Source organism: Trachypithecus francoisi, unplaced genomic scaffold, assembly GCF_009764315.1.
Source record: "Trachypithecus francoisi isolate TF-2019V2 unplaced genomic scaffold, Tfra_2.0 Lachesis_group0, whole genome shotgun sequence".
Classification (NCBI taxonomy): Eukaryota; Metazoa; Chordata; class Mammalia; order Primates; family Cercopithecidae; genus Trachypithecus; species Trachypithecus francoisi.
Window position 1 is genome coordinate 38,229,263 of NW_022681453.1, and position 22,686 is coordinate 38,251,948.

The 22,686-nt window shown below is 40.0% G+C and overlaps 1 protein-coding gene across 12 annotated transcripts in view; it reads left to right on the forward strand.

The window, feature by feature from the left end:
• Positions 1 to 22,686, forward strand: part of MITF (melanocyte inducing transcription factor) — a 223,421-nt gene that overhangs the window by 13,148 nt on the left and 187,587 nt on the right. For 2 of the 12 annotated variants that reach the window (XM_033210421.1, XM_033210423.1), the window contains exon 1: positions 10,682 to 11,004. The exons of 4 other annotated variants lie outside the window; for them this stretch is intronic. Coding sequence is in view for 5 of the 8 variants with exons in the window: in XM_033210410.1 (XP_033066301.1) it covers positions 12,068 to 12,168 (101 nt within the window). In the remaining 3 variants the exon portion in view is untranslated. Of the gene's footprint in view, positions 1 to 9,939; positions 9,962 to 10,681; positions 11,005 to 11,734; positions 11,919 to 11,979; positions 12,169 to 22,686 lie in introns of those variants that run through there. 6 more of the 12 variants (XM_033210418.1, XM_033210419.1, XM_033210422.1 and 3 more) reach the window with 5 other exon arrangements.

Here is a 22,686-nt window from a genome sequence, read left to right on the forward strand (position 1 = left end):
GGGTCATGGAGGCAGTTTCACATGAATGGTTTAGCACCATCCCCTTGATGCTATTCTCATTATAGTGAGTTGTTATGAGATCTGGTCATTTAAAAAGTGTGTAGCACCTCCCCTGTCATTCTCTGTTGCTGCTGTTCCCACCATGTGAGATGCCTCACTCCCCTTTTGCCTTCTGCCATGATTGCAGGTTTCCTGAGGCCTCCCCTGAAGCTGAGCAGATGCCAGCATCATGCTTTCTGTGGAACCATGAAGCACCATGATTTAATCAGCCCATGGAACTATGAGTGAATTAAACCTCTTTTCTTTATGTTACCCAGCCTCATGTATTTCTTTATAGCAATGTGGACTAATGCAGAAAATTGGTACCAAGAAATGGGGCATTGCTATAAAGATACCTGAAAATGTAGAAGCAACTTTGAAATTGGGTAACAGGCAGAGGTTGGAAGAATTTGGGGGGCTCAGAAGAAGACAAGAAGATGAGGGAAAGTTTGGAATTTCCTAGAGACTGATTAAATGGTTGTGAACAAAATGCTGGTAATGATATGGACAGTGAACTCCAGACTGAGGAGGTCTCAGATGGAAATGAGGAACTCACTGGGAACTGGAATAAAGGTCACTTTTGTTATGTGTTAGCAAAGAGGTTGGCTGCATTGTGCCCCTGCCATAGGGATCTGTGGAACTTTGAACTTGAGAGTGATGATTTAGGGTAACTGGCAGAAGAAATTTCTAAGCAGCATAGTATTCAAGATGTAGCCTGGCTGTTCCTAACAACCTATGTTTATATATGTGAGCAAAGAAATTACCTAAAGTTGAACTTATATTTAAAGGGGAAGCAGAGCATAAAAGTTTGGAAAATTTGCAGCCCTGTCATGTGGTAGAAAAGAAAAGCCCATTTTCTGGGGAGTAATTCAAGCAGGCTACAGAAATTTGCTTAAGTAAAAAGGGGCCAAGTGCTAATATCCAAGACAATGGGGAGAAGGCCTCGAAGGCATTTCAGAGAACTTTGTGGCAGACCCTCCCATCATAGGCTCAGAAGCCTAGGGGGACTGAGTGGTTTCCTGGGCTAGGCCCGGGGCTCTGCTGCCCTGTGTAGCATTGGGACACTGCTCTTCACATCCTAGTTGCTCCAGCTCTAGCTATGGCTCATAGGGGCCCAGGTACCGCTGGAGCCACTGCTTCAGAGGGTGCAAGCTGTAAGCCTTGGTGGCTTCCATGTGGTAGTAAGCCTGTAAGTGCACAGAGTGCAAGAGTTGGGGCTTGGGAGCCTCCACCTAGATTTCAGAGAATGTATGGAAAAACTTGGATGCCCAGGGAGAAGCCTGCTGCAGGGGCAGAGCCCTCATAAAGAAACTCTACTAGAGCAATGCAGAAAGGAAATGTGGGGTTGGAGCCCCTACACAGAGTCCCCAGTGGGGCACTACCTAGTGGAGCTGTGAGAAGAGCACCAACATCCTCCAGACCCCAGAATGGTAACTGGCAACTTGCACTCTCAGCCTGGAAAAGCCACAGGCATTCAAGGCCAGGCCTTGAGAGCAGCTGTGGGGGCTGAACCCTGCAAACACAAAGGGGTGGAGCTGCCCAAGGCCTTGGGATTGCACCTCTTGCACTAGTGAGTCTTGGATGTGAGACATAGAGTCAAAGGAGATTATTTTGGAGCTTTAATGACTACCCTGCTGGCTTGTGGACTTGCATGGAGCCTGTAGTCCCTTTCTTTTGGCCATTTCCTCTCTTTTTGAACAGGAAAATTTACCCAATGCCTATACCCCCATTGTATCTTGGAAGTAACTAACTTGTTTTTTATTTTACAGGCTCATAGGCAGAAGGGACTAGCCTTATCTCAGATGATACTTTGGACTTTGGACTTTTGAGTTAATTCTGGAGTAAGTTAAGAATTTGGGGACTGTTGGGAAGCCATGATTGTATTTTGCAATGTGAGAAGGAAGAAGGATATGTGATTCGGGGGATCAGGGAAAGAATGATATGGTTTGAATCTGTGTCCCCACCAAATCTCATGTCAAATCGTAATCCCCAATGTTGCAGGTGAGGCCTGGTGGGAGGTGATTGGATCGTGGAGGTGGTTTCTCATGAATGGTTTAGCAACACCCCCTTGGTGCTGTTCTTGTGATAGTGAGTGAGTTCTCATGGTTCTCATGAGATCTGGTTGTTTAAAAGTGTGGCACCACCACTGTTAGTCTCTCTCTCTCTTTTTTTTTTTATTTTGAGATGGAGTCTCAGTCTGTCACCCAGGCTGGAGTGCAGTGGTATGATCTAGGCTCACTGCAACCTCCGCCTCCTGGGTTCAAGTGATTCTCCTGCCTCAGACTCCTGAGTAGCTGGGATTACAGGTGCACACCATCATGCCATGTTGGCCAGGCTGGTCTCGAAATCTGTTCCCCTTGGCTGGCCAAAGTATTGGGATTACAGGTGTGAGCCACTGTGCCTGGCCCCCTGTCACTCTCTCTTGCTCCTGCTTCCACCATGTGAGATGCCTCGTTCCCACTTTGCCTTCTGCCATGATTGTAAGTTTCCTGAGGCCAACCCAGAAGCTGAACAGATGTCAGCATCATGCTTCCTGTACAGCCTGCGGAAGTGTGAACCAATTAAATCTATCTTTTTTCTTGAAATAAAGTACCCAGTCTCAGGTATTTTTTTTTTTTTTTGTAGCAATGTGAGAATGGACTAATGCAGAGGCTAAAAGAGGACAGTGCATCATAATGTGATCTAAGTGACAGGGTAATTGTACAGATTAAAAGAAATACATGGGTAGAGTGCACAGCTCAAAGCCTGGCTTTTAGTTCCCTCATTCTGATTACCTCTGTATTCACAGCATCAACAAAGTTTTTCACTTGAATTTCTAGTTTTAAACACCTTAATGAAGAAAAAAAATGACTCAAAGGCTATCAGTGTGGGGGTTGAGGGGAGAAGATCCGTACAACAATGGGGAGGAGGAGGGTAAGGGAGGGAGGAGGCTAAATAGCCTTTAAGTTAGGTAATCAGCATTAAGATTTTTGGGAGTTGATACAGGTCAAATAGTGGTGAAAGGTGGGATGCCTAAGAGGAAGATATTTAAGGATGGCACATGCTATTTACAAGCATGGTGTTACTTTTATTGCCAGAACAATTTTTGTCTTTATCAACATGTTTCCTTTCATCATAATTGTAGACTATAGCTAGGTGGAGGAATAAATAATGAGATACACTAATTGGGGTTACACAATACCAAGGCTGTGTAGCATTGCTGTCTCAACATAGACATCTCTAATTCCTAAAGGTCATGTTTCACCCTTGACCATAGTGACTTCCTACCTTATCTTTTCCCACTTGACTTGGCAGCCTGTTTATATAGTTATCTTTATCCAATATAAGCCCTAAGGCCCTATATTCTTGGGCCTCAAAATCTTTATGTCTTTTACCCTTATGGGTTTTTGTTGTGTTGTTGTTGTTGTTGTTGTTGGTAATAGCAGTGTGTAGCCATTTTAGAGACTAGGATCTAAGTTTTCAATGTTTTTTCTTTCCCTGACACCAATATGATAGTTTGCTTTTCTTGATCGTCACAGTTTCTCTCCTGAAAACTGTGGCTTAACTGGTCACTAGAAAACATAAAGGGGAAAAAAAGCAGAAAGTGGGGTTAGTCCAAATAGTATCCATCTTTCTTAGGGGAGAGATTTCCATTATATTACACATTATGTGGATACCATCAGTTACAGTTTAGTCATTGACTAACTTGGACAACTGGGTGCCTACCTCATTGAATAGTTGTGAAGATTCAATAAGGTGATGAGATGCTACCTGTAGTAAGGGTGCAGTAGATATCAGCTGCTGCTGCTCACCTTACTGCTTCTCCTCCTCCTCTACTATGATTATTGCTCTCTGCCTACTGCTGTTTTGTGCAACTGCTGGTGTCATTGCTACTAGAACTTCGAAGTTTGCATAAGAATGGAAGAAATGGTTCATCACAGAAACATTTATCTGTGCAGGTGGTATTGACTCTCTCATTGCCTTATCACTGTTGAGTGAATAAGCAACAGTTTGATTCTCCATAGCTGAAAAAATTCTAACCACATAGTCAATTCTCAAATTCTTGGGGTTTATGTGGCAAGTTTTTTTTTTTTTTTTTTTTGAGACGGAGTCTCGCTCTGTCGCCCAGGCTGGAGTGCAGTGGCCGGATCTCGGCTCACTGCAAGCTCCGCCTCCCGGGTTTATGTCATTCTCCTGCCTCAGCCTCCTGAGTAGCTGGGACTACAGGCGCCCGCCACCTTGCGCGGCTAGTTTTTTGTATTTTTTAGTAGAGACGGGGTTTCACCGTGTTAGCCAGGATGGTCTCGATCTCCTGACCTTGTGATCCACGCATCTCGGCCTCCCAAAGTGCTGGGATTTTTTTTTTTTTTTAAACTTTAAGTTCTGGGATACATGTGCAGAATGTGCAGGTTTGTTATATAGGTATACATGTGCCATGGTGGTTTGCTGTACCTGTCAACTCATCATCTAGGTTTTAAGCCCTGCATGCATTAGGTATTTGTCCTAATGCTCTCCCTCTCCTTGCCCCACAACCCCCGACAGGCTCTGGTGTGTGATGTTCCCCTCCCTGTGTCCAGGTGTTTTCATTGTTCAACTCCCACTTATGAATGAGAACATGCGGTGTTTGGTTTTCTGTTCCTGTGATAGTTTGCTGAGAATGATGGTTTCCAGCTTTATCTATGTCCCTGCAAAGGACATGAACTCATTTTTTTATGGCTGCATGGTATTCCATGGTGTGTATGTGCTACATTTTTTTTATCCAGTCTATCATTGATGGGCATTTGAGTTGGTTCCAAGTCTTTGCTATTGTAAATAGTGCTGCAATAAACATACATGTACATGTGTCTTTATAGTAGAATGATTTATAATCCTTTGGGTATATACCCAGTAATGGGATTGCTGGGTCAAATGGTATTCTGGTTCTAGATCCTTGAGGAATTGCCACAGTGTCATCCACAATGGTTGAACTAACTTATACTCCTACCAATGGTGTAAAGCGTCCTATTTCTCCACAGCCTCACCAGCATCTCTTGTTTCCTGACTTTTTAATGATTGCTATTCTGATTGGCATAAGATGGTATCTCATTGTGGTTTTGATTTGCATTTCTTTAATGACCAGTGATGATAATCTTTTTTTCATATGTTTGTTGGCCGCATAAATGTCTTCTTTTGAGAAGTGTGTGTTCATATCCTTTGCCCTCTTTTTGGTGGGGTTGTTTTTTTCTTGTAAATTTGTTTAAGTTCCTTGTAGATTCTGGATGTTAGACCTTTGTCAGATGGATAGATTGCAATTTTTTTCTCCCATTCTGTAGACTGTGTGGCAGGTTTTTAAACCTATATTAGCACTGGGTTGCAGCCCAGGAGTCTTCCAGACCACTTCCTCCAACTATCAGCTGCTGTGTGCATAGGAATGAGATTACCAAGTTTGAGTACCAGTTAAAGGAATGCATATTCTATCAGAATCCATATATATATATTCATACAAATGTATGTAGGATTCTCAAGGCAGTGTTTTTCAAAACACTTTCAGACTTTCTTCAGTATTCTTACTAACCAAAACTTGACTCTTGGTTAAACAGTTCCCATCCAGAGTTTTATAAGAAAAGAGGAAAAATGAAATTCTCCTCTTTCTGTGATTGAAACAGAAAGACAAACACACTGAAGAAAAAGACAGAAGTAGGTGCTTTAGAGTGAGTGCTTATGTGTTCAGAGAAGCTGTAAGCACAGGAGAGAAGACAGCTGAGGAGGTTTGGTCAGAAGTGGAATGGTGGGATGGGCTTCTGAACTCTGCATTTTAGTGAGAGTACAGGATAAATCTGCTGTGTAGGCTGGTGTTGAGAGTTAGGACACCCTGAACTAGGAGAAGAACCAGCTATCAGAGATGAAAAAAACAGTTTGGGACATTTTCAGAATAGATATATTTCTTGAGTATCTAAATGGGTGGACATTAAGAGATCTGACTTTTACTCTTGTTTTCCCAGAGTTATGGTTTGAGAATTATTTGTAGGATCTTTGGGCAAATTTTCCTTGCCTTGTAGTATAAAAGGATGCTTAATAAATATTTGTTGAGCTGAGGATAATGGGGAGCAGGAAGGGTCAAACTTGAACCACTGTTGCCTTTGGCAAATAGATGGCTGTTGAGTGATGGTGTGGATCCCAGATCAGACCATCAAAGGCCAGGGGAGGTCCTTCTGGAAGAGGAAAAGAACTTGCTTGGTGGTTACATCAGTTACCCTAGGGCGTGTGTGTGTGTGTGTGTGTGTGTGTGTATACTCTCTTCCACCACTCAGAAAGTATATATATAAATATATAAATATTTTATATATATGTATACATATATACACACACACACTTTCCCACCACTCAGAAATATATTTCATTTTATTTACTTTTTTTTTAAAAGACAGCATCTCACTTCATCTCCCAGACTAGAGTGCAGGGATGCAATCATAGCTTCTTATAGCCTCAAAACTCCTGGACTCAAGCAATTCCTCTGCTTCAGCCTCTCGAGTACCTGGGACTCCAGGCATACACCACCATGCCTGGCTAATTAATTTTTTTTCCTAAGGTGGGGATCTTGCTTTGTTGCCCATGCTGGTCTTGAACTCTTGGCCTCAAGCGATCCTCCTGCCTCGGAGTCCCTAAGCACTGGGATTACAGATGTGAGCCTCTGTGCTCAGCCTGGAAATACACATTTTAACTGGTATTCACTGAAGATGGCCTTTAGCTGTCACTTTTTAAATCGGTTTTATTTTTAAAATAATGTGTCTTTTAATAAATCAAATGTGCTCTTATGTATCAATAGCCCAATCCAGTAATACTTATTTTATTATTGGTTAGTTCCCATGGGAACAGGGAATTTGTTAGTTCACTGGACCTCTCAAGGTTCCAGGATACTGAGAGTGTCCAATAATGTTTGTTGAATAAAGAATGACCTAGATGGCTGAAGTGTTTCTGGTGTGTTAGAAGGGGTCAGTAAGTTTTGGAAACTTTGCTAAACCCTTTCAGGAAAATGTGTAAAATTATTTTACCTTTTCTCTTGTTAGCTATGGGCCCTTGTCATGTGTTTCTGAGTCTTCATATCTTTACCTATAAAACGGGGCTAATGGCATTTCCTTCTTGGGATAACTGTGAAGATTATAGAAGATAATATGTAAAATGACTGGCATATGTACATTCTCAATACAAAGTTAGTAGGGGTGATGATTGTTACTGCTATTGGTGCTAAAGATACAGACTGCTAAAAATACAGTCAATTCTCATTATTTTAATACCAAATCAGCAAATACTGAATGATTACCACTATGGAAATATGGGGTAAGTTCCTTAGAGCCTCCAGTCGCAACATTTAATCAATCTATCAATACATAACTTTGTTTTATGTCTGTTTCTGTGTAAAGACACATTATTTAATATATATTGTTGATTCATTAACATTAAACTCCTGGCCAGCAGCAGTATAACGTCACTGACTTAGGAACACTAGACAGCACTTTCGCACTAAGCTTGGGTGCCATACTGAATAGAAGAGTCACCAACAAAAACACACAGAAGTGCAAAAAATGTGGCACCACATAGACTGTGAAAAGGATACTTTTTTACAATATGATGTGAGAGCTGAAATGAGAAGGCAGACCATTACCTTATTTGACCTTGATTGGTAATGTGCATGTTGGGAGACTCAAATTTCTTGCTATTCTATGCGTGTGATTGACTGTAACACTCTGAGAATATGGATTTTGGGTTTACAAATCAGTTTTAGTGAGTAGGTGAATTTGAAAGTGGGGAATCCATGAATAATGAGGGTTGACTATATTAATAACTGTTTTCTTGCATCTGTATTTCTCTAGCAGTTCTTCCTCTGGACTAAAAAGCTTACCCACTGGGGTAAACATTTTAAAACACTATCTGCTCAGATGTTGTGGATTACAGAGGGAGCCACATTAATAAAGCTTTTCCAGGTGCCTGATCTCTCTCTCTCTCTATTTTTTTTTTTTTTTTTTGAGACGAAGTCTTGCTCTGTCACCCAGAGCAAGTGCAGTGGCACAATCTCGGCTCACTGCAAGCTCCACCTCCCGGGTTCACACCATTCTCCTGCCTTAGCCTCCCAAGTAGCTGGGACTATAGGCACCTGCCACCACGCTCTGCTAATTTTTTTGTATTTTTAGTAGAGACGGGGTTTCACCATGTTAGCCAGGATGGTCTTGATCTCCCAACCTTGTGATCTGCCCACCTCGACCTCTCAAAGTTCTGGGATTACAGGCGTGAGTCACTGTGCCCAGCCCTGATCTCTCACTTTTATCAGTTTGTTTGCTCAATAAAAATGGCCCATCACTTCCAGATCTTTAAAGTTGACTGAGGCTTCACTCTTCAGATATGGTAGAATTTTGATAGATTTTTTATCATTCTTTAATAAGATAGAGTGTGTGGGTGGGGACCCGGGAAAATACCACAGACAGATTATGGGACCATTGCTGAAAAATCCAGCAAAAAGCAGTAGGATTGACACAGGGCAGGTGAGCCCCCAAATTGGGGCTTAGCCTGGGAGGGTTCTTGGCATTGCTCAGGAAAGAATTTAAGAATGAGCTGGTGGTGGAAGAATGCAGGTCTAATGAAGCAACAGTGTACAATAGAGTAGCTGCTCCTTACAGAGCAGGGCTAACCCATAGGCATGCACCCAGAGTAGCAGTGTATGGACTGTAGACTGGCAGTATTTATACCCACTTGGAATTACATGCAAATCAAGGTACAAGTTATTCAGAAATCTTTAGAAAAGGGGTGGTAACTTTTGGGGGCTGCCATGGCCTTTGTAAACTATCATAGCACTGCTGGGAGTGTCTTATGCTGATGAGCAGTGAGGACACCTAGAGGTTGCCTTGGGTGCCTTTTGCTAGTTCTGGTGGGTTTCTTCATTTCATCTTGTTGAAACCAGGAAATAAGTCCTGGTAGTCTCCTACTTCAGGATGGCTTAGAAATTCTGGTGTAGGCAATTTTTGAGGTAACCAGGCTCAGCTTACTCAGGGCCTAGATGATAAAGGTGATGATTTTGACCTTTGCAAGCATTGAAAATTAGCATATTATAGTTATCAGAATGGTCATTATTGTAAACATTAACTTGTTGGGATTGCTTGGAATTCCTTTAGAAAGGAGAAAAAGAATTGGTTTCAGTAGGTTCTGTAGTTTCAAGTTACGTAGCAGATAGATCACACAATTTAGTGACAACAAAACACAAAGAACAATAATAATAACAGTAACATCTAGCATTTTTAAAGCCATCTTTACAGGCTGTGTCTTGTGTTAGTGCTTTAGCCTACCTTTTATATATTTCTGTAGTATTCTTATGTATTATACTGGGGTTAAGGAAGGTACCTATGTAATTAAAAAATTCTTTCTGTGTTAGAAATGTGAAGAAACAGAAACATCAGGAATTAATAATAAATTTACATCTAGATGAATCATAAACATAGTATATCTTACTGTCTACTGAGTATGGTATTTAAGAGTTTTATATAATTCTAATATGAGGTAGATAGGATCCCGTTTTATAAATGAAGAAACTTGTGCTTGTCTGTTTTCTGTCACTTGTATATCTTAAGTTACTCAAATAAGGTAGAACTGTGATTCAAACTGAGGACTGTCTGACTTCAAAGCTCACTCTTATTTACCATGCTGCAGTGGTTTCCATGTATTTTGGTGTTCAGAGATTTGGAGGGAGAGGCAGGAGTGATCGGGGTGACAACTTATGTTGATTTTTGAATGGAAAGGAGACTAGATTTCTTATGAAGTAAAGACAGAAGACTCAGGGTGTGGTTGAACATCCGAATCCAAAACAAATAATTATGTCTATTAAAGGTGCTCACATCATGCCTGTCTGCATAGTCCTTTGTTTCTAAAGCTGCTTCTGAAGAAGGAAATGAGGTGGGCTGTGAAGGCTCCAAGAAAGGTAGGAGAAGATGGGATGGTGGATACTTAATCATTCGCAAGGGTGTGGTATATAAGTAAGTGGTAGACTTTCCTCATTTCTTATTGATGATCTTCGAATGTTGCTACTTGATGACATCAAGTTGTCTTGTCTACATACCCATCCTTGTGTTCTACTACTGAACATGAGCATGTAGCTCATAACATCTGGATGTTTTTTACTCATCTCTTTTTCCCACTCTCTTTTTTCTCCTAACCTGACTTGTTGATTGCTATTTTTGTGTGTCTTCAGAAATTTATATAGCCAGTCTGTTCCATTCTGGACTGTTTATCTTTGGCATGCCAGAGGTCTTGAAACATCATAATGTTGTGTAATGAGCGTAACTTCTGCCTTGACTTGTGGGTGTTAAGAGCGTTAGTCAGTGCAAAGTACTGAGTTAAATATTTTCAATAAAAGGATATAATGATCTAGCAGAGAAGAAGAAGTTATAAAAATCCGAGTTAATGGCTTTCATGGTGAGCCATATATTTAGTGGGTTCTATCAGTGAGGAGTTAGAGATTCACAAAATGAATGTAAAAGCATTCTTACTTTTAATTAATGAGAGAGGAGAAAGAAAAACAATACTAAGAAAAAAAAGGACTTGATTCTCATCCATACCAAAAAAAGTGTAAACATCCAAGTTCCCAGTGATTCTAACCCTGATTCATTACCTTGCATGTGTCTTTAATTACCACAAGAAATGTTTAAGATTTCCATTGAGATATTATCGACAGGGACTCCTGGGCTGCATCATAGGCCTGATTGAAAGCCTTTAGCCTTGTAATGATCTCTTCTTGGAGGACCATCAGGGAATTCTTTGCAGCTCTGTCAGAGAGTCAGGGCTTTCCTGAGCAAACAAACTAGGTCTTTACCTATGGAGCTGATTTTATGAAGAGTTTTGGTCAGCATTAGTCATTGTGAAACTATGGGCCTCCTGCCCTGGTTTATCTCAACAGTCATCTCCCTACAGCAGAAGGTTGAATCCTCATCTCTCCATGAGTCTGAGCATCTAAAGATGTTAGAGGTACATTGGTTTGCTTCTTGCTGAGGAATGTGTAGTGGGTGCTGGTCTTCTGGGAATAGTGTCTAGATGAATGTTTAATAATCAGTTTAATAGGTTGATGGGCTGTCTTATTTCCTGGGGTCGGAGGCTTAAACCAGGACACCCTGTGCTAACTCTGTTCTTTACCTTGCCAGCAATCCTCAGTCGTCCTGGTAAACAACCTCTGAGTTAAATACCTTTTCTTTTCTGGAGAGGTTACCAACAAAGGAAGAGGCTTTGATGTCAGAACAGGGGGCATAAACAGTGTTTATGGCCGCTATTAAAAATTTCTCATCTGGGTAATTTCAAAAGAATTCCAAGTCAAAATATATCACTTATGGGAAGTAGCTTCTTTTCCAATATGATATCTTATGCAGTTGATATTTATTTTCGTGGTTTAAGTAGTAATTGATGACATTTTGGGGGCTGGAAGATTTGTGGGGAGGAGGACATAGATTTTCATCAGATATCCTTGTGTCCTTTCCTTGAGAGGATTATTGATCTCTAGTCTTCATATGTAAGGTATTGAATTTATTTACTGTTATTAACTGAATCTATAGATAAAGAGGTAATTTTGAATGGGAGCCAAGTAACCTGTTGATGTAAAGTCTATTTTACCTTTTATGATTACCATCTAGCACCTCCCTCCTTCCTGGCTGAATTCCCTGTCATTTTAAGTAGGCAGCAATCGCAATTACTGGTTTGTTAAAGAAGCCCGCTCCTGCTGCCAAGGATCCTGTTAATTATCACTCTATCTCTAATTTAGCCTTCCTAGTGTTGAGAGAAGGTGCACGTAAGCGTGTGGCAGAACGTCTGCAATCGCATCTTTGTAATAATCTCCTTTCTGAGACGGTTCAGTGGACTCAATGTTCCGCCAAAGGGCCGATGCGGCCCTGGTGAGTGTTTTCAGCTCTCTTCTGTAGCTCGTTTGGTCAGTCGAGTTTGATGTGATTGTCCTCTCCTTTTGCTTCTGACCTAAGTAAAAGCTAATGGTTGGCATTAATCTTGGGAATTCAGACCTATTCTGCTCCATCTCTGAAGTCAAATGGGACACCTTGAAAATACTTCAGTGGTTTTCCCACGAGCTATTTTCTCTCTCTGTGAAAAGGAGACCAGGAAATTGACTCTGTGCCTGTTTTCAAGAAGGTAAAACAGATGATAACCAAAGTACCTCAGTTTACAGGTTCTTATATAGCATGTTTTTTAAGGGATGTCAATGTTTATATCATATCAGATCTTTGGTTCTTGTTCATAAATGGCTAGATTGCTTTCTGTTTGTTTTCAGAAATGTTCAGTTCACTTGTTTCAGTGAACATTTTTTCAGAAGTTCCACTGGATCATTTCATTAGGTTTGGAGTGCTTATGCTTCCTTTTCCACTTTTTATGTTATTTTTGGCAGTGTTGGTATTTGAAGCTGTAGAAGTGATTCACTGCAAAGTGCATTAATTTTCCACATTTCCAAATGCATTTTCCAGTGGTCCCCAGATTTCTTTTCCTCCTCTCAGATGATTCTGCAGTTGTCCTTCTGTCATTCTGCTGGCTCAAACATAAATGCTGATATCACTGAATTTCTTAAATTACAGCTGGTGGGGATTAACAGAAATTGTAAAAGAATACCACTTCCTCATTTTGCTATTTTCTTGACTAATTATTGTCTTTTTAAGTACTGTAGGAGGATAGGGATTTGGAAATGAATTCTTTGTCTTTCAGTTTAAACAGCAATTTTCCTTTTCCTTTTTCTGTTATATTTCAAAAATTATGTAGCGCTTAAGATGCTTTTCTGTTGTGCCCTTTAATAACCCCAGACAGAGGAGTCTCACTCCTGATTTTGCACTTTGGACTGTCTTCTACCCTGGGTGAAGGGTTTTGAATACTTCCCTTAAGTAAGTTTCCTTATATAGAATATTTTTACTCAACAGTTTTTCTCCAACTCCAGGCCGTTACTGGTATTATGTGAAAGATTGTGATTGATTTATTTGTTTGTTCGGAGCCTTTGCTCCTTTCAGGAATGCTTAACTCTGTCCTCATCATTTTCTTGTTTAGGATCTGTGTTATTTGTGACAATTTTGATTGCTCCAGCCCTCTACACATTAATTTTTCTGGCTTACGTCTCCTTGTTTTAACAGTGGGAGTCTGGGCCTCAGACTTTCTTATCACTTGGTTTGTGGTTTGAGTGATGGTTCCATGAACCTTTTCCTGGGAGTTCTCTGGACTCCTATGCTGGACGCTGGAAGCCACCTGGAAGTGTGCACACAGGATGGTTGGGTGCTGCTGGGTGGTATTGATTGAACTGCAGTCCCGTGGAAACAGAAATAGAAAGGGTTCAGCATTCGTACTTTCCTCTGGTGGCGTTTTTGCTTATTTTGTGTATTTAGAAAAGGTAGCCATATGCAAACTGCTGACTTACTATTTTCCCTGGAATGGAAACCATTTGGATTATTTCAATGAGTTTTAGTGAAGATTTGTTTGTTCACAGTATTAGTTTTGTTTTCTGGTAGCCTGTTTAGAATAAGACCAGAATGTGTCTTTTTACTTTATGGAAATGAGTGCTTACTTGGTGTTTGGAATTTTGCAAACCAACATGAATTTGAAAAGTCATATGTTTATTCCAGAGTCAAAATAGAAACTCTTTAGTGAAAATTATAGATATTTCCATCTTGGATCATTTACTTTCTGTGAAAAAATTTTTTTTGACAAAATTGTTTAAGATTTCAGAGGAATCTCTTTTCCTGGTTAATTTTCCCACAAATTAATTTCCCTCATTTTTAAAAAGAAAAATAAGATTAAACTGAAGAATTGCAGACCAGGCTCATATGTCCTGGAATATTTGCTGTAAGCTGGTGACTGATTCTTTGCTGTTATCTTTCATAAGCGAGTGGATTTAGTTTAACTGTTAGTAGTTAAGGTTTGGATTAGGAATACAAATGTAATTTCCTTACTGTAAGACCTATTAAGCACTGATTTGCGTTCCTGAGGATAAGTTATGATTATTCAGTCTCAGGAAAATTTGTATTATAAGATCCATATACCCTTAGCCAAAATTTCCTTCTAATATTGCAATGATAAGTTCTTTTAATAGAGATTTTGGAACGGTATAGCTATCTGGAAAATATTGCAAATGTCATTGTGGAGTTTTTGGTTAAATGTGAGTTTTAAAAGTTTGATTAATAGAATAAAAAGGGGGAAGGAAAAATAGTTATGAATTGGTCGAATTGTTTGGGCTATGAGGTATCTTTTTAAGAAGAGTTTTTATGTGTATGTAGAAAATATCACTAGATATAAGAAAATGGAAGCTTAATAGTTGAACGAGGTAGGAATTGGAAGGGTATCATGAGATTGTAACTTAACTGGAGTATACGTTAAATGAATTGTATATTTCACTAGCTTGATGACCATGAATGGTTTTGTTTATCATTTTATCTTTCTTTTCTTTTTTCTGTTTTGTTTTGTTTTGTTTTTTTAGATGGAGTCTCTTTGGCCTGGTAGCATGATCTCAGCTCACTGCAACCTCTGCCTCCTGGGTTCAAGTGATTCTCCTGCCTCAGTCTCCTGAGTAGCTGGGATTACTCAGCTACTCAGCTAATTGTTTTTTTTTTTTTTTTTTTTTTTTAGTAGAGTTGGAGTTTCACCGTGTTGGCCAGGCTGGTTTTGAACTCCTGCCCTCTAGTGATCTGCCCACTTCGGCCTCCCAAAGTGCTGGGATTACAGGTGTGAGCCACCGCACCTGACCTCTTTATCATTTTATCTTATCCCAGCAAATAGCATCATGCTGGACCTTGTAATTCTTCAAAAAATGTTGAATCATTGAATGAGTGAATACATGTTTTGGGAGGCCTGGTTGCAGACCCAGCTGTGCTGCTACCTAATCATGTGACCCTGGGGATCTGTCTCCCGCTATATACAATGAAGGCTAAAGACGGGATCAGGGATAAGTATGTGGGATTGTGTTGCTCCCTCCTTCTGCTGCAGTATGGTAGATGTTGCCAACTATCACTTCGCTCTTTCCTGTGAACCCAGGAGGAGCCTTGGGCCCTTCTGAATTTAGTGCATCAGGCTCCCATGACTCACCATAGATACAAGAGTTAAAACTTACTGTACCTTCTCCTTTTGGTTTTGGTCCCTGAAACCCAATTACAAATAGGCAATATTATATGTTGTTTCTTGGTTAGCAGATGTTCATTTAAACAATAGCAACAACAGCATGCACCATTATCCCTCCGTTCAATAATTTTTCTGGTAGATTTAGCAGATATATTAATAGATAGAACTTAATGAATGGGTCTAGACATTATTCTTCCAGTGGAGTAAGATATGAAGATATAATTAGATTAGCAGAGCTTTTTACTTTTACTCTCCAAAGCACATGTCTCCATCTGGTGCACAATTATGGAGCACCTCCTGTATGCTAGCACTATGCTATTGATAAATGGCCAGCCTATAATTCATGGGCTCTGCCTTCTTGTAACTCACAGTGACATAAGTATGATGCTATGTCTGTAGTTATTCCTTTAAAGACAAAAGATGGAGGGGCATGTAATCCTGGCACTTTGGGAGACTGAGGTGGGTGGGTCACTTGAGGTCAGAAGTTCCAGACCAGCCTGACCAACATGATAAAACTGCATCTCTACTAAAATTACAAAAAATCAGCTAGGTGTGGTGGTGCGTGCCTGTAATCCCAGCCACTTGGGAGGCTGAGGCAGGGGAGTTGTTGGAACCCGGGAGGTGGAGGTTGCAGTCAGTTGAGATTACACCACTGTACTCCAGCCTGGGTAACAGAGCGAGACTCCACCTCAAACAAAACAAAACAAAAAAACAACAACAAAAAAACAAAAACAAAACATGATTGTCAAGCAGATGAGAGGAAAGCATTCCAGGTAGACTGAGGCACGGAGGTGCAGCATAGTGTGGCACTGAGACAGTCTTAGCATGGAGTGTGGCTGGAGCACCAGGGAGCGTGGCCAGCTTCATGCAGAGGAATAGTGCTCTGGCTGCCAAATGAAGAATGGGTTGGAGGGTGGCCAGGGCTGGTGTCACAGAGGCCAGTTAGGATGGTTCCAGCTGAACTGTCTTTGTGAGGAACGATGATACACATGCACTGTTCAGCCCTGAAGATAGGTTGTGATTGCAAGAGGGTAAAAACCTTGTAAAAGATTTCAAGGGCAATGAGGAAAAAAGTAAGGCTATGTGTAAACTGCTTACTGCTGACAATAAAGTGACTGCTTGTTCATTCCTTCGTCATGTAAGTGGATGCCTAGTCTGTACCAAGCACCTGGAAAATACAATCGTGTATAAAGTAGGCATGGCCTCTGCCCACAATCAAGCAAGAAGAAAATGATTGATTACTAAGTCGTCATTATAAGGTGCATGAGCAAAATTCTTAGGGTCCATGCTCTCCATAGATTCCCCTCCTTTCCTGAAGTTAATTTATAGTCTGACAACATGTTCTCTGCTTTCTGCAGGAAATTTTGAAGGATAAAGTTAGATAAGAAGATAAACGTCAAGGTCTGTGTCTTATATGGAGCATACTTGCATGTACACACACACACACATGCTCACATACACACCTTCCTCCCCTAATGAAAGACCACCTGTCTTCACTCCATAGGTAGACAAGCATCTAGAATAAGGCATATGAGGATTCCCATAAGAAAATCTGTTCCAGGAAAAGTTCTAGATAACTTTTCATATTTTCTGAACACTGATGTTTTACGTGGAAGAATCCTGGCCGTTGAGTTCCTGATCCAAGAAGAAAAGTCTTCGTACATAATTTGGCTTTGGTGGCTGCTTCAGGTTAGCCATTCTATGTGTGTTCCAGGTTATTACCGGTGTTTGGAATTTGTGTGCAGAAGCAAGAATTTGCCTTGAGGCAGCAAGACTGGTAGATACTAGATAAGTGGCTTATTTTAAAGAGATGTTTTGGTACAGAAATGGCAGTAACAACAAATTCCTCCCCCTAATAGAAATCTTCCCCACATTCCCTATCCAACCCAGAATCATTTATATTAATATGGAGTCAAAATTCAGCTGAATGGGTTTGATACAAATTCCTAGGAAGCAAAATACAAATTCCTAGTAAGTTCTAGCACAGTGTTTTAAAGATGAAGCATTCAAATTTATTAGGATGGTAATTGAAACTGGTGTAGGTGGGGAGGGCATGTGTCCCATTTTGCATGATTTGGAGAGGCAAAATAGCCTGTTGAGACTAAAACTCTGGAGTAGGACTGTTCTAGGTTTGAATCTCAGCTGCACTGATTGGTAGCTGTGTGAGTTTGGGCAAATCACTAAGATTCTCTCTTCACCTATAAAATGAGGTAGTGGGTAAGCTTGTCTTTTGTTAAATTTGCCAAGGTTTGAGTCTCTGTTGTACTACTCTGTGACATTGCGCAACTTGTTCTCTTTGCATCTTGGTTTTCTTATCTGTAAAATAATAATAGTAATAATAACAATAATGATGATGATGATAATAATAATGGTCCCTACCTCATAAGGATGTGGCAAGAATTAAATGAGATTGTGCACACATAGGGTTTTCATCTTGGTAATCTGGCAGCTAGTTAGCACTCATATCTTACTCAACTATTTTTCCTACCATCATTATATTGAGCTTTCTAAAATATTATTATTTTTTGATTTTTTATTTTGTTCTTTCTGAAAGTTAGGGCTTCACAAAGTATATTCATTGCTATGTGATTTCTTTTCTTTTTTTTTTTCTTGTGGCTGCGATGCCCAGGCTGGAGTACAGTGGCTATTCACAGGTGCAATCCTACTACTGATCAGCACAGGAGTTTTGACCTGTTCCATTTCTAACTTGGGCTGGTTTACCCTCCTTGATGCAACTTGGTGGCTCCCCTAGGAGGTCACCATATTGATGCTGAACTCATTGTGCTCACCAGATCGGCAAAGTGCACTACGGCCTGGAACTCCTGGGCTCAACCGATCCTCCTGCCTCAGACTCCTGAGTAGCTGGGACCATAGGCATGTGCCACTGCTTTTTCTTTCTTTAAATTGGAGACTCAATAATGCAATTTCTGAATTTGGGGCAGAGTTGCCAGATAAAATCCAGAATGTCCAGTTAAATTTGGATTTCTGATACAGAATAATTGTTTACTATAACTTTGTTCCAGATATTTCACGGGATAGCTAGACTAAAAAAAAGTTCTTTATTCATCTGAAATTCAATTCAACTGGACATTCTGTATTTGCTAAATCTAGCCATGCTAGTTTGGTAGTAAAACATACTCCTTTGCCCTCTCGTTCATTTTTTCACTCAGATAGGGATATGTGGATGCTTATACAAATGCAGTGAATAACATCCTTGGGGCATAAGTATAGTAATAGTTTCATAAATTTGAAGAACGATTTCTTAGTGTCTCTGGTAAATCTGCCTCCTAATTCCTTCTACCTATGTAAGCCATAGGACCATCAAATTGAGATTATGTTGATATCTGAGAAGTAAATTCTGAAATGTTCTAGTGTTGCTTGTACCTAAAGGGAATGATTAATGGTGACACATTAATGGGTAGGTATGCATTCCAGAGAATCCTGAAAGCTTTGTCATTTTTGAAGGAAATTACCTCATTACTTTTAGAGTCACCTATCCAGGGTAGGTTGGTCCCTATAGTTGACCTGGTTTTCCAAGTGGGAAAATAAACACTTTGATGGTTAGGTTAATAACTTGGAGTGATTTTGTTGTACTTACAATTCAAGTTAATTTTTAAGTAGGATTGGTCTTTAAGCTACTAGACTGGTTGGAGACTCGGAGAGAATTGTATTCTAAGAGTGAGATCCTTTCAATTCAGTCAGCATTTACTGAGTATTGACTGTGCAAAAGCAACTGCATATGAAGAGAGAGGAATTTAAAGTGTTTTTGAGTTCCTGCTCTCAAAAACCTTAGTGTTTATTGGAGCATGAAAGCAAGAAGCAATTATGACAAAAGGAAGATAAATAAGGTCAGAATTGAAGTCTAGTAAAGCCAGGTCCCAGGATGGTTGAATGTAGGAAGTGGTTAAATCTGGAGGCCAAGTAGAGTAGGAATGGCTTTTATTAGGACAGGTTTCTTTGAAGGTAATATGTGAGAGAACTGTTCAAAGATAAGAATGATTTCATTTGGGAAATGAAATGTTCTAGGTGTGGGCTTAGCATTAACAAGTACCCGGAGGTGGCCACATTTTCAAATGCACGTGTTACTTAGACGTGACCAAAATATGATCTAGAATTTCCAGATCAGAAACTTGCTTTTATGTAGGTGGACCTGGATTCATTCCATGTTGGTTTCCTAACTATTTATCATGCACCTGCTGTTGCTGTGTATGAGACAGCCAGAGAGACGTGGGCAACATTTAGGAATTCTTTTAGGTGGTCACTTAAACCAACTGAAAGTCACTCCATTTAAACATGGGATTTTATTGTTTTATTTTTATTTTCTTTTCCTGAAATGAACACTTCCAGTGAGCTCTGATTTAAATTGGGCAAAATCAACAGCAAAAGAATTCCATGAGAAGCATCTTGTCAGGCACTCTGACTTAGAGTATTTGCTTAAATGACTTTACAAGCCAGCTTAACTCATTTCCTGTTGGATGACACTTGTTTATTAGACTTGGCCCAAGTCAGAGTTAATAGCCTTAATGGTTTTGAATGGTCCCAAGTGATTCTCCAGCAGTGTGTCATTAGTGAACGGGGAGGATTCTACAGATAGGATGCAACACACACATAGCTGCTTCAGCCATCACAGAGTTAAGAGAAGACCTATAGCCATCTTAAATTTAGCTATGGAAATTGAGAGTACTGGAAAGTAAGCGTTACCATTGCAGTAAATGCTAAAATATTTTTCAACAGTTATAGTAGTTTTCTTTTTTTGCTTTTTTGAAATACTTCCATATGAAATTAATGCCATTTAAAAATGTCACCAGCATTCAGAACCTGAATCATCCCAAATTCTCTAGCAAATGAATTAAAATGTGACATGGGGTTCATGTTGATTAACAGATGTGTGTAGAGAATTGGATTGGGTAGCCTGCCATCGCGATGCATGCTTGATGCATGAGAGGGATTGCTAAGATTGGGAATGGAAAACTTTTCCGTGTTTCTATTTACGTGTGTGTTGGGCTATAAAGCTCTAAATTAGACTGGAAATTGGTGATTCATTTAGAGATCGTTGGTTTTTAATTTTCATCAATTAGGATTGATGTATGTCTTTTAAATTTGGACAAGTCGTTCTTTGTGGATGTTTTTGCTATTTCAGGTACTGGTGGGGTAAGAGAAGACTGGATGCGAATCTTTATTGGGTTCTTAAACATGAAGGAGCCTAAACTGCTTATGTTAGTTTGGGTCTGGCTGAATGTTATTAATTTTTTTTCCTTGATGGCCAAGCCAAATATTATGTAGTTTTTATATCTACCCTTGGTTCCCACTGCCTTATTTTTGGCCACTCTTAATATCTTCCTTTATATATCTGTCATTAAGTTATAATTGAAGCTTCATGTTTTATATTTAGAATGATGCATGGAGGCTCAGCTGTGCCAGCCATTCAGACCTAATGGCAAATGTTGGTTCATGCCAGAAAGTTTTTGAAATCTAGTCTCTTTTTTGGGATGTCCAATCTAAGTAAACCATCCTTTTCTGTCTTAAGCCGAGGGACTCAGGGAAGCAATTTAGAAGTGATTTCTACTTCTGCGCATGTGAGAACATCTTGTTTCTGATGAAAATTATTTACTTGCTAGTTCACTCTTTAACTCAGAGAGTCATGCAGCCTCAAAAGGGATTGCTTTGACAAGTCTTTATGTCACTTCATTCCTTAGTTTACTGACTTTCATGCAGAGTATCAGTGAGTGTCAGTTAAAAGTGGGTACATAGTGATAGTAAATGACACCCATGCCACCAGCTGCTTCCTATGGGCTGCCAGATGCTATCAGACATTTCACAGCTCTTGAATTCTCTGGATTTGGGCCACTCTTGAACTCTATCCATCAATCCATACAACCGCGTATTGAGCTAATATTTATTGAGGTTTTACTATGTTTCAGGAAGTTGTCTAGGTATGAGGAATACAGCAGGGCACCAAACTGTTGAAAATCCTTGTATTCATGGAACTTACATGGGCAAGCAGATGTAGAAATAAATATGTGAATGAGTAAAGTGCATAATATGCTAAATGCTGATAAGTGTTACAGAGAACGATAAAGCATGGATGGGTTTGAGGTGACTTGTAATTTAAAATTGAGTAGACAAGGACAGCTTCACTGAGAAAATGACATTTGAGAAAAGTCCCAAAGAAGATGAGGGAGTCATGCCAGTATTTGGGGGCAAAGCACAGCAGACAGAAGGAAGAGTAAGTACGTAGTATCTGGACAGGAGTGTGACTATTTCAGCAACAGCATCATGGCCACAGTGGCTGGACCAGACTGAGCAAAGTGGGGAGTTCTGGGAATGGCAGGAGGTAGGGTCAGTGAAGGAATGGGATTGGGGCAGAGGCAGACCCTGTAAGGGTTTGTAAAGACTTTGCCTTTTACTCATTAAAAATTGGGAGTCATTGCAGATTGTTAGCTAAAGGAGTACATGATATGATTAATTCAGGTAGCAGCCCAGTGTGGTGGGGGAAAACAGGGATCTGTGAATTTGGAGATCATGTAAACCATGGCTTTGTCACTAGCTAGGGGCAAATAAATTCATCGTCCTTAGCTTCAATTTTATTCCTTCTTATAAAACAATGCTTGTGGGTTGGATAATTTTTCATGACCTTCCAGGTTTTGATACTGTTACCCTGGATTAGTTGCCTTCCTGTGAGTATTTCATGTGTGTGGCTGATTACATTTCTCCTTGAGTATGCATAGCTGGACCACAGATTTGTAAATTATCTTTCTGCACTTTATTTACTTAAACATTTTTCCATAAACATCTCAAATTGAAAACTATGAAGCATTAATACTTTTATATATTGATGTTAAAGACTAAATGGTAAGGGTAAACACAGATTATAAGCTTTATCACATAGCTTTAATACTATTTTTTGTTATAGAAAACAGAATTGATTTATAGAGTATTGCACTGAGCTATTATTTGGGATACAGTGATAAATAAGACAAAGCTTCTTAAGGAATTGGGTAGGAGAAGAGATTCCTGGATAAGACAGTACCTCATAAAGTGTTGTTAATGGAGGAGACAGTCCTGGTTAAGACAGTACCCTACAAAGTGGTGTTAATGGCAGAAAAGAGGGCCAGAAGCCATGACTAGGTGCAGGCCCATGGGAGCACAGGCTGACTAATATTCAGGTGCATCTTCACACCAGTATTCTTTAAAAATGTTTAATGTTTTCAACAACCAGTTAGACCTAGTGCCACACATGCTAGGAGGTGCTAAAGGCCTGGCAGGCTTTCTTCTACAGCCCTGAGCAATTTGGCTCTGCCCCAAACTTGCATCATGATGTTTGGCACACCAAGGTTTGGTAATTAACTCTTATTAGAAGATGGTTTAGGGACTGTCTTTTATTATTCAAGAATGTCCTTTGGACATCTTAGTCCTCTCCTTTCCACCAGAATATTTCTTCTACTTCCTATGATGTTATAGTGCCCCTTCTAGACTGGTACCCCAGGTAGCAGGATGGCTAGTCAGTTTCTGTATTTCCCCAGTGGAGAAGTATTGCTTTAGTCTTGCCTTGTCTTCAGGCCT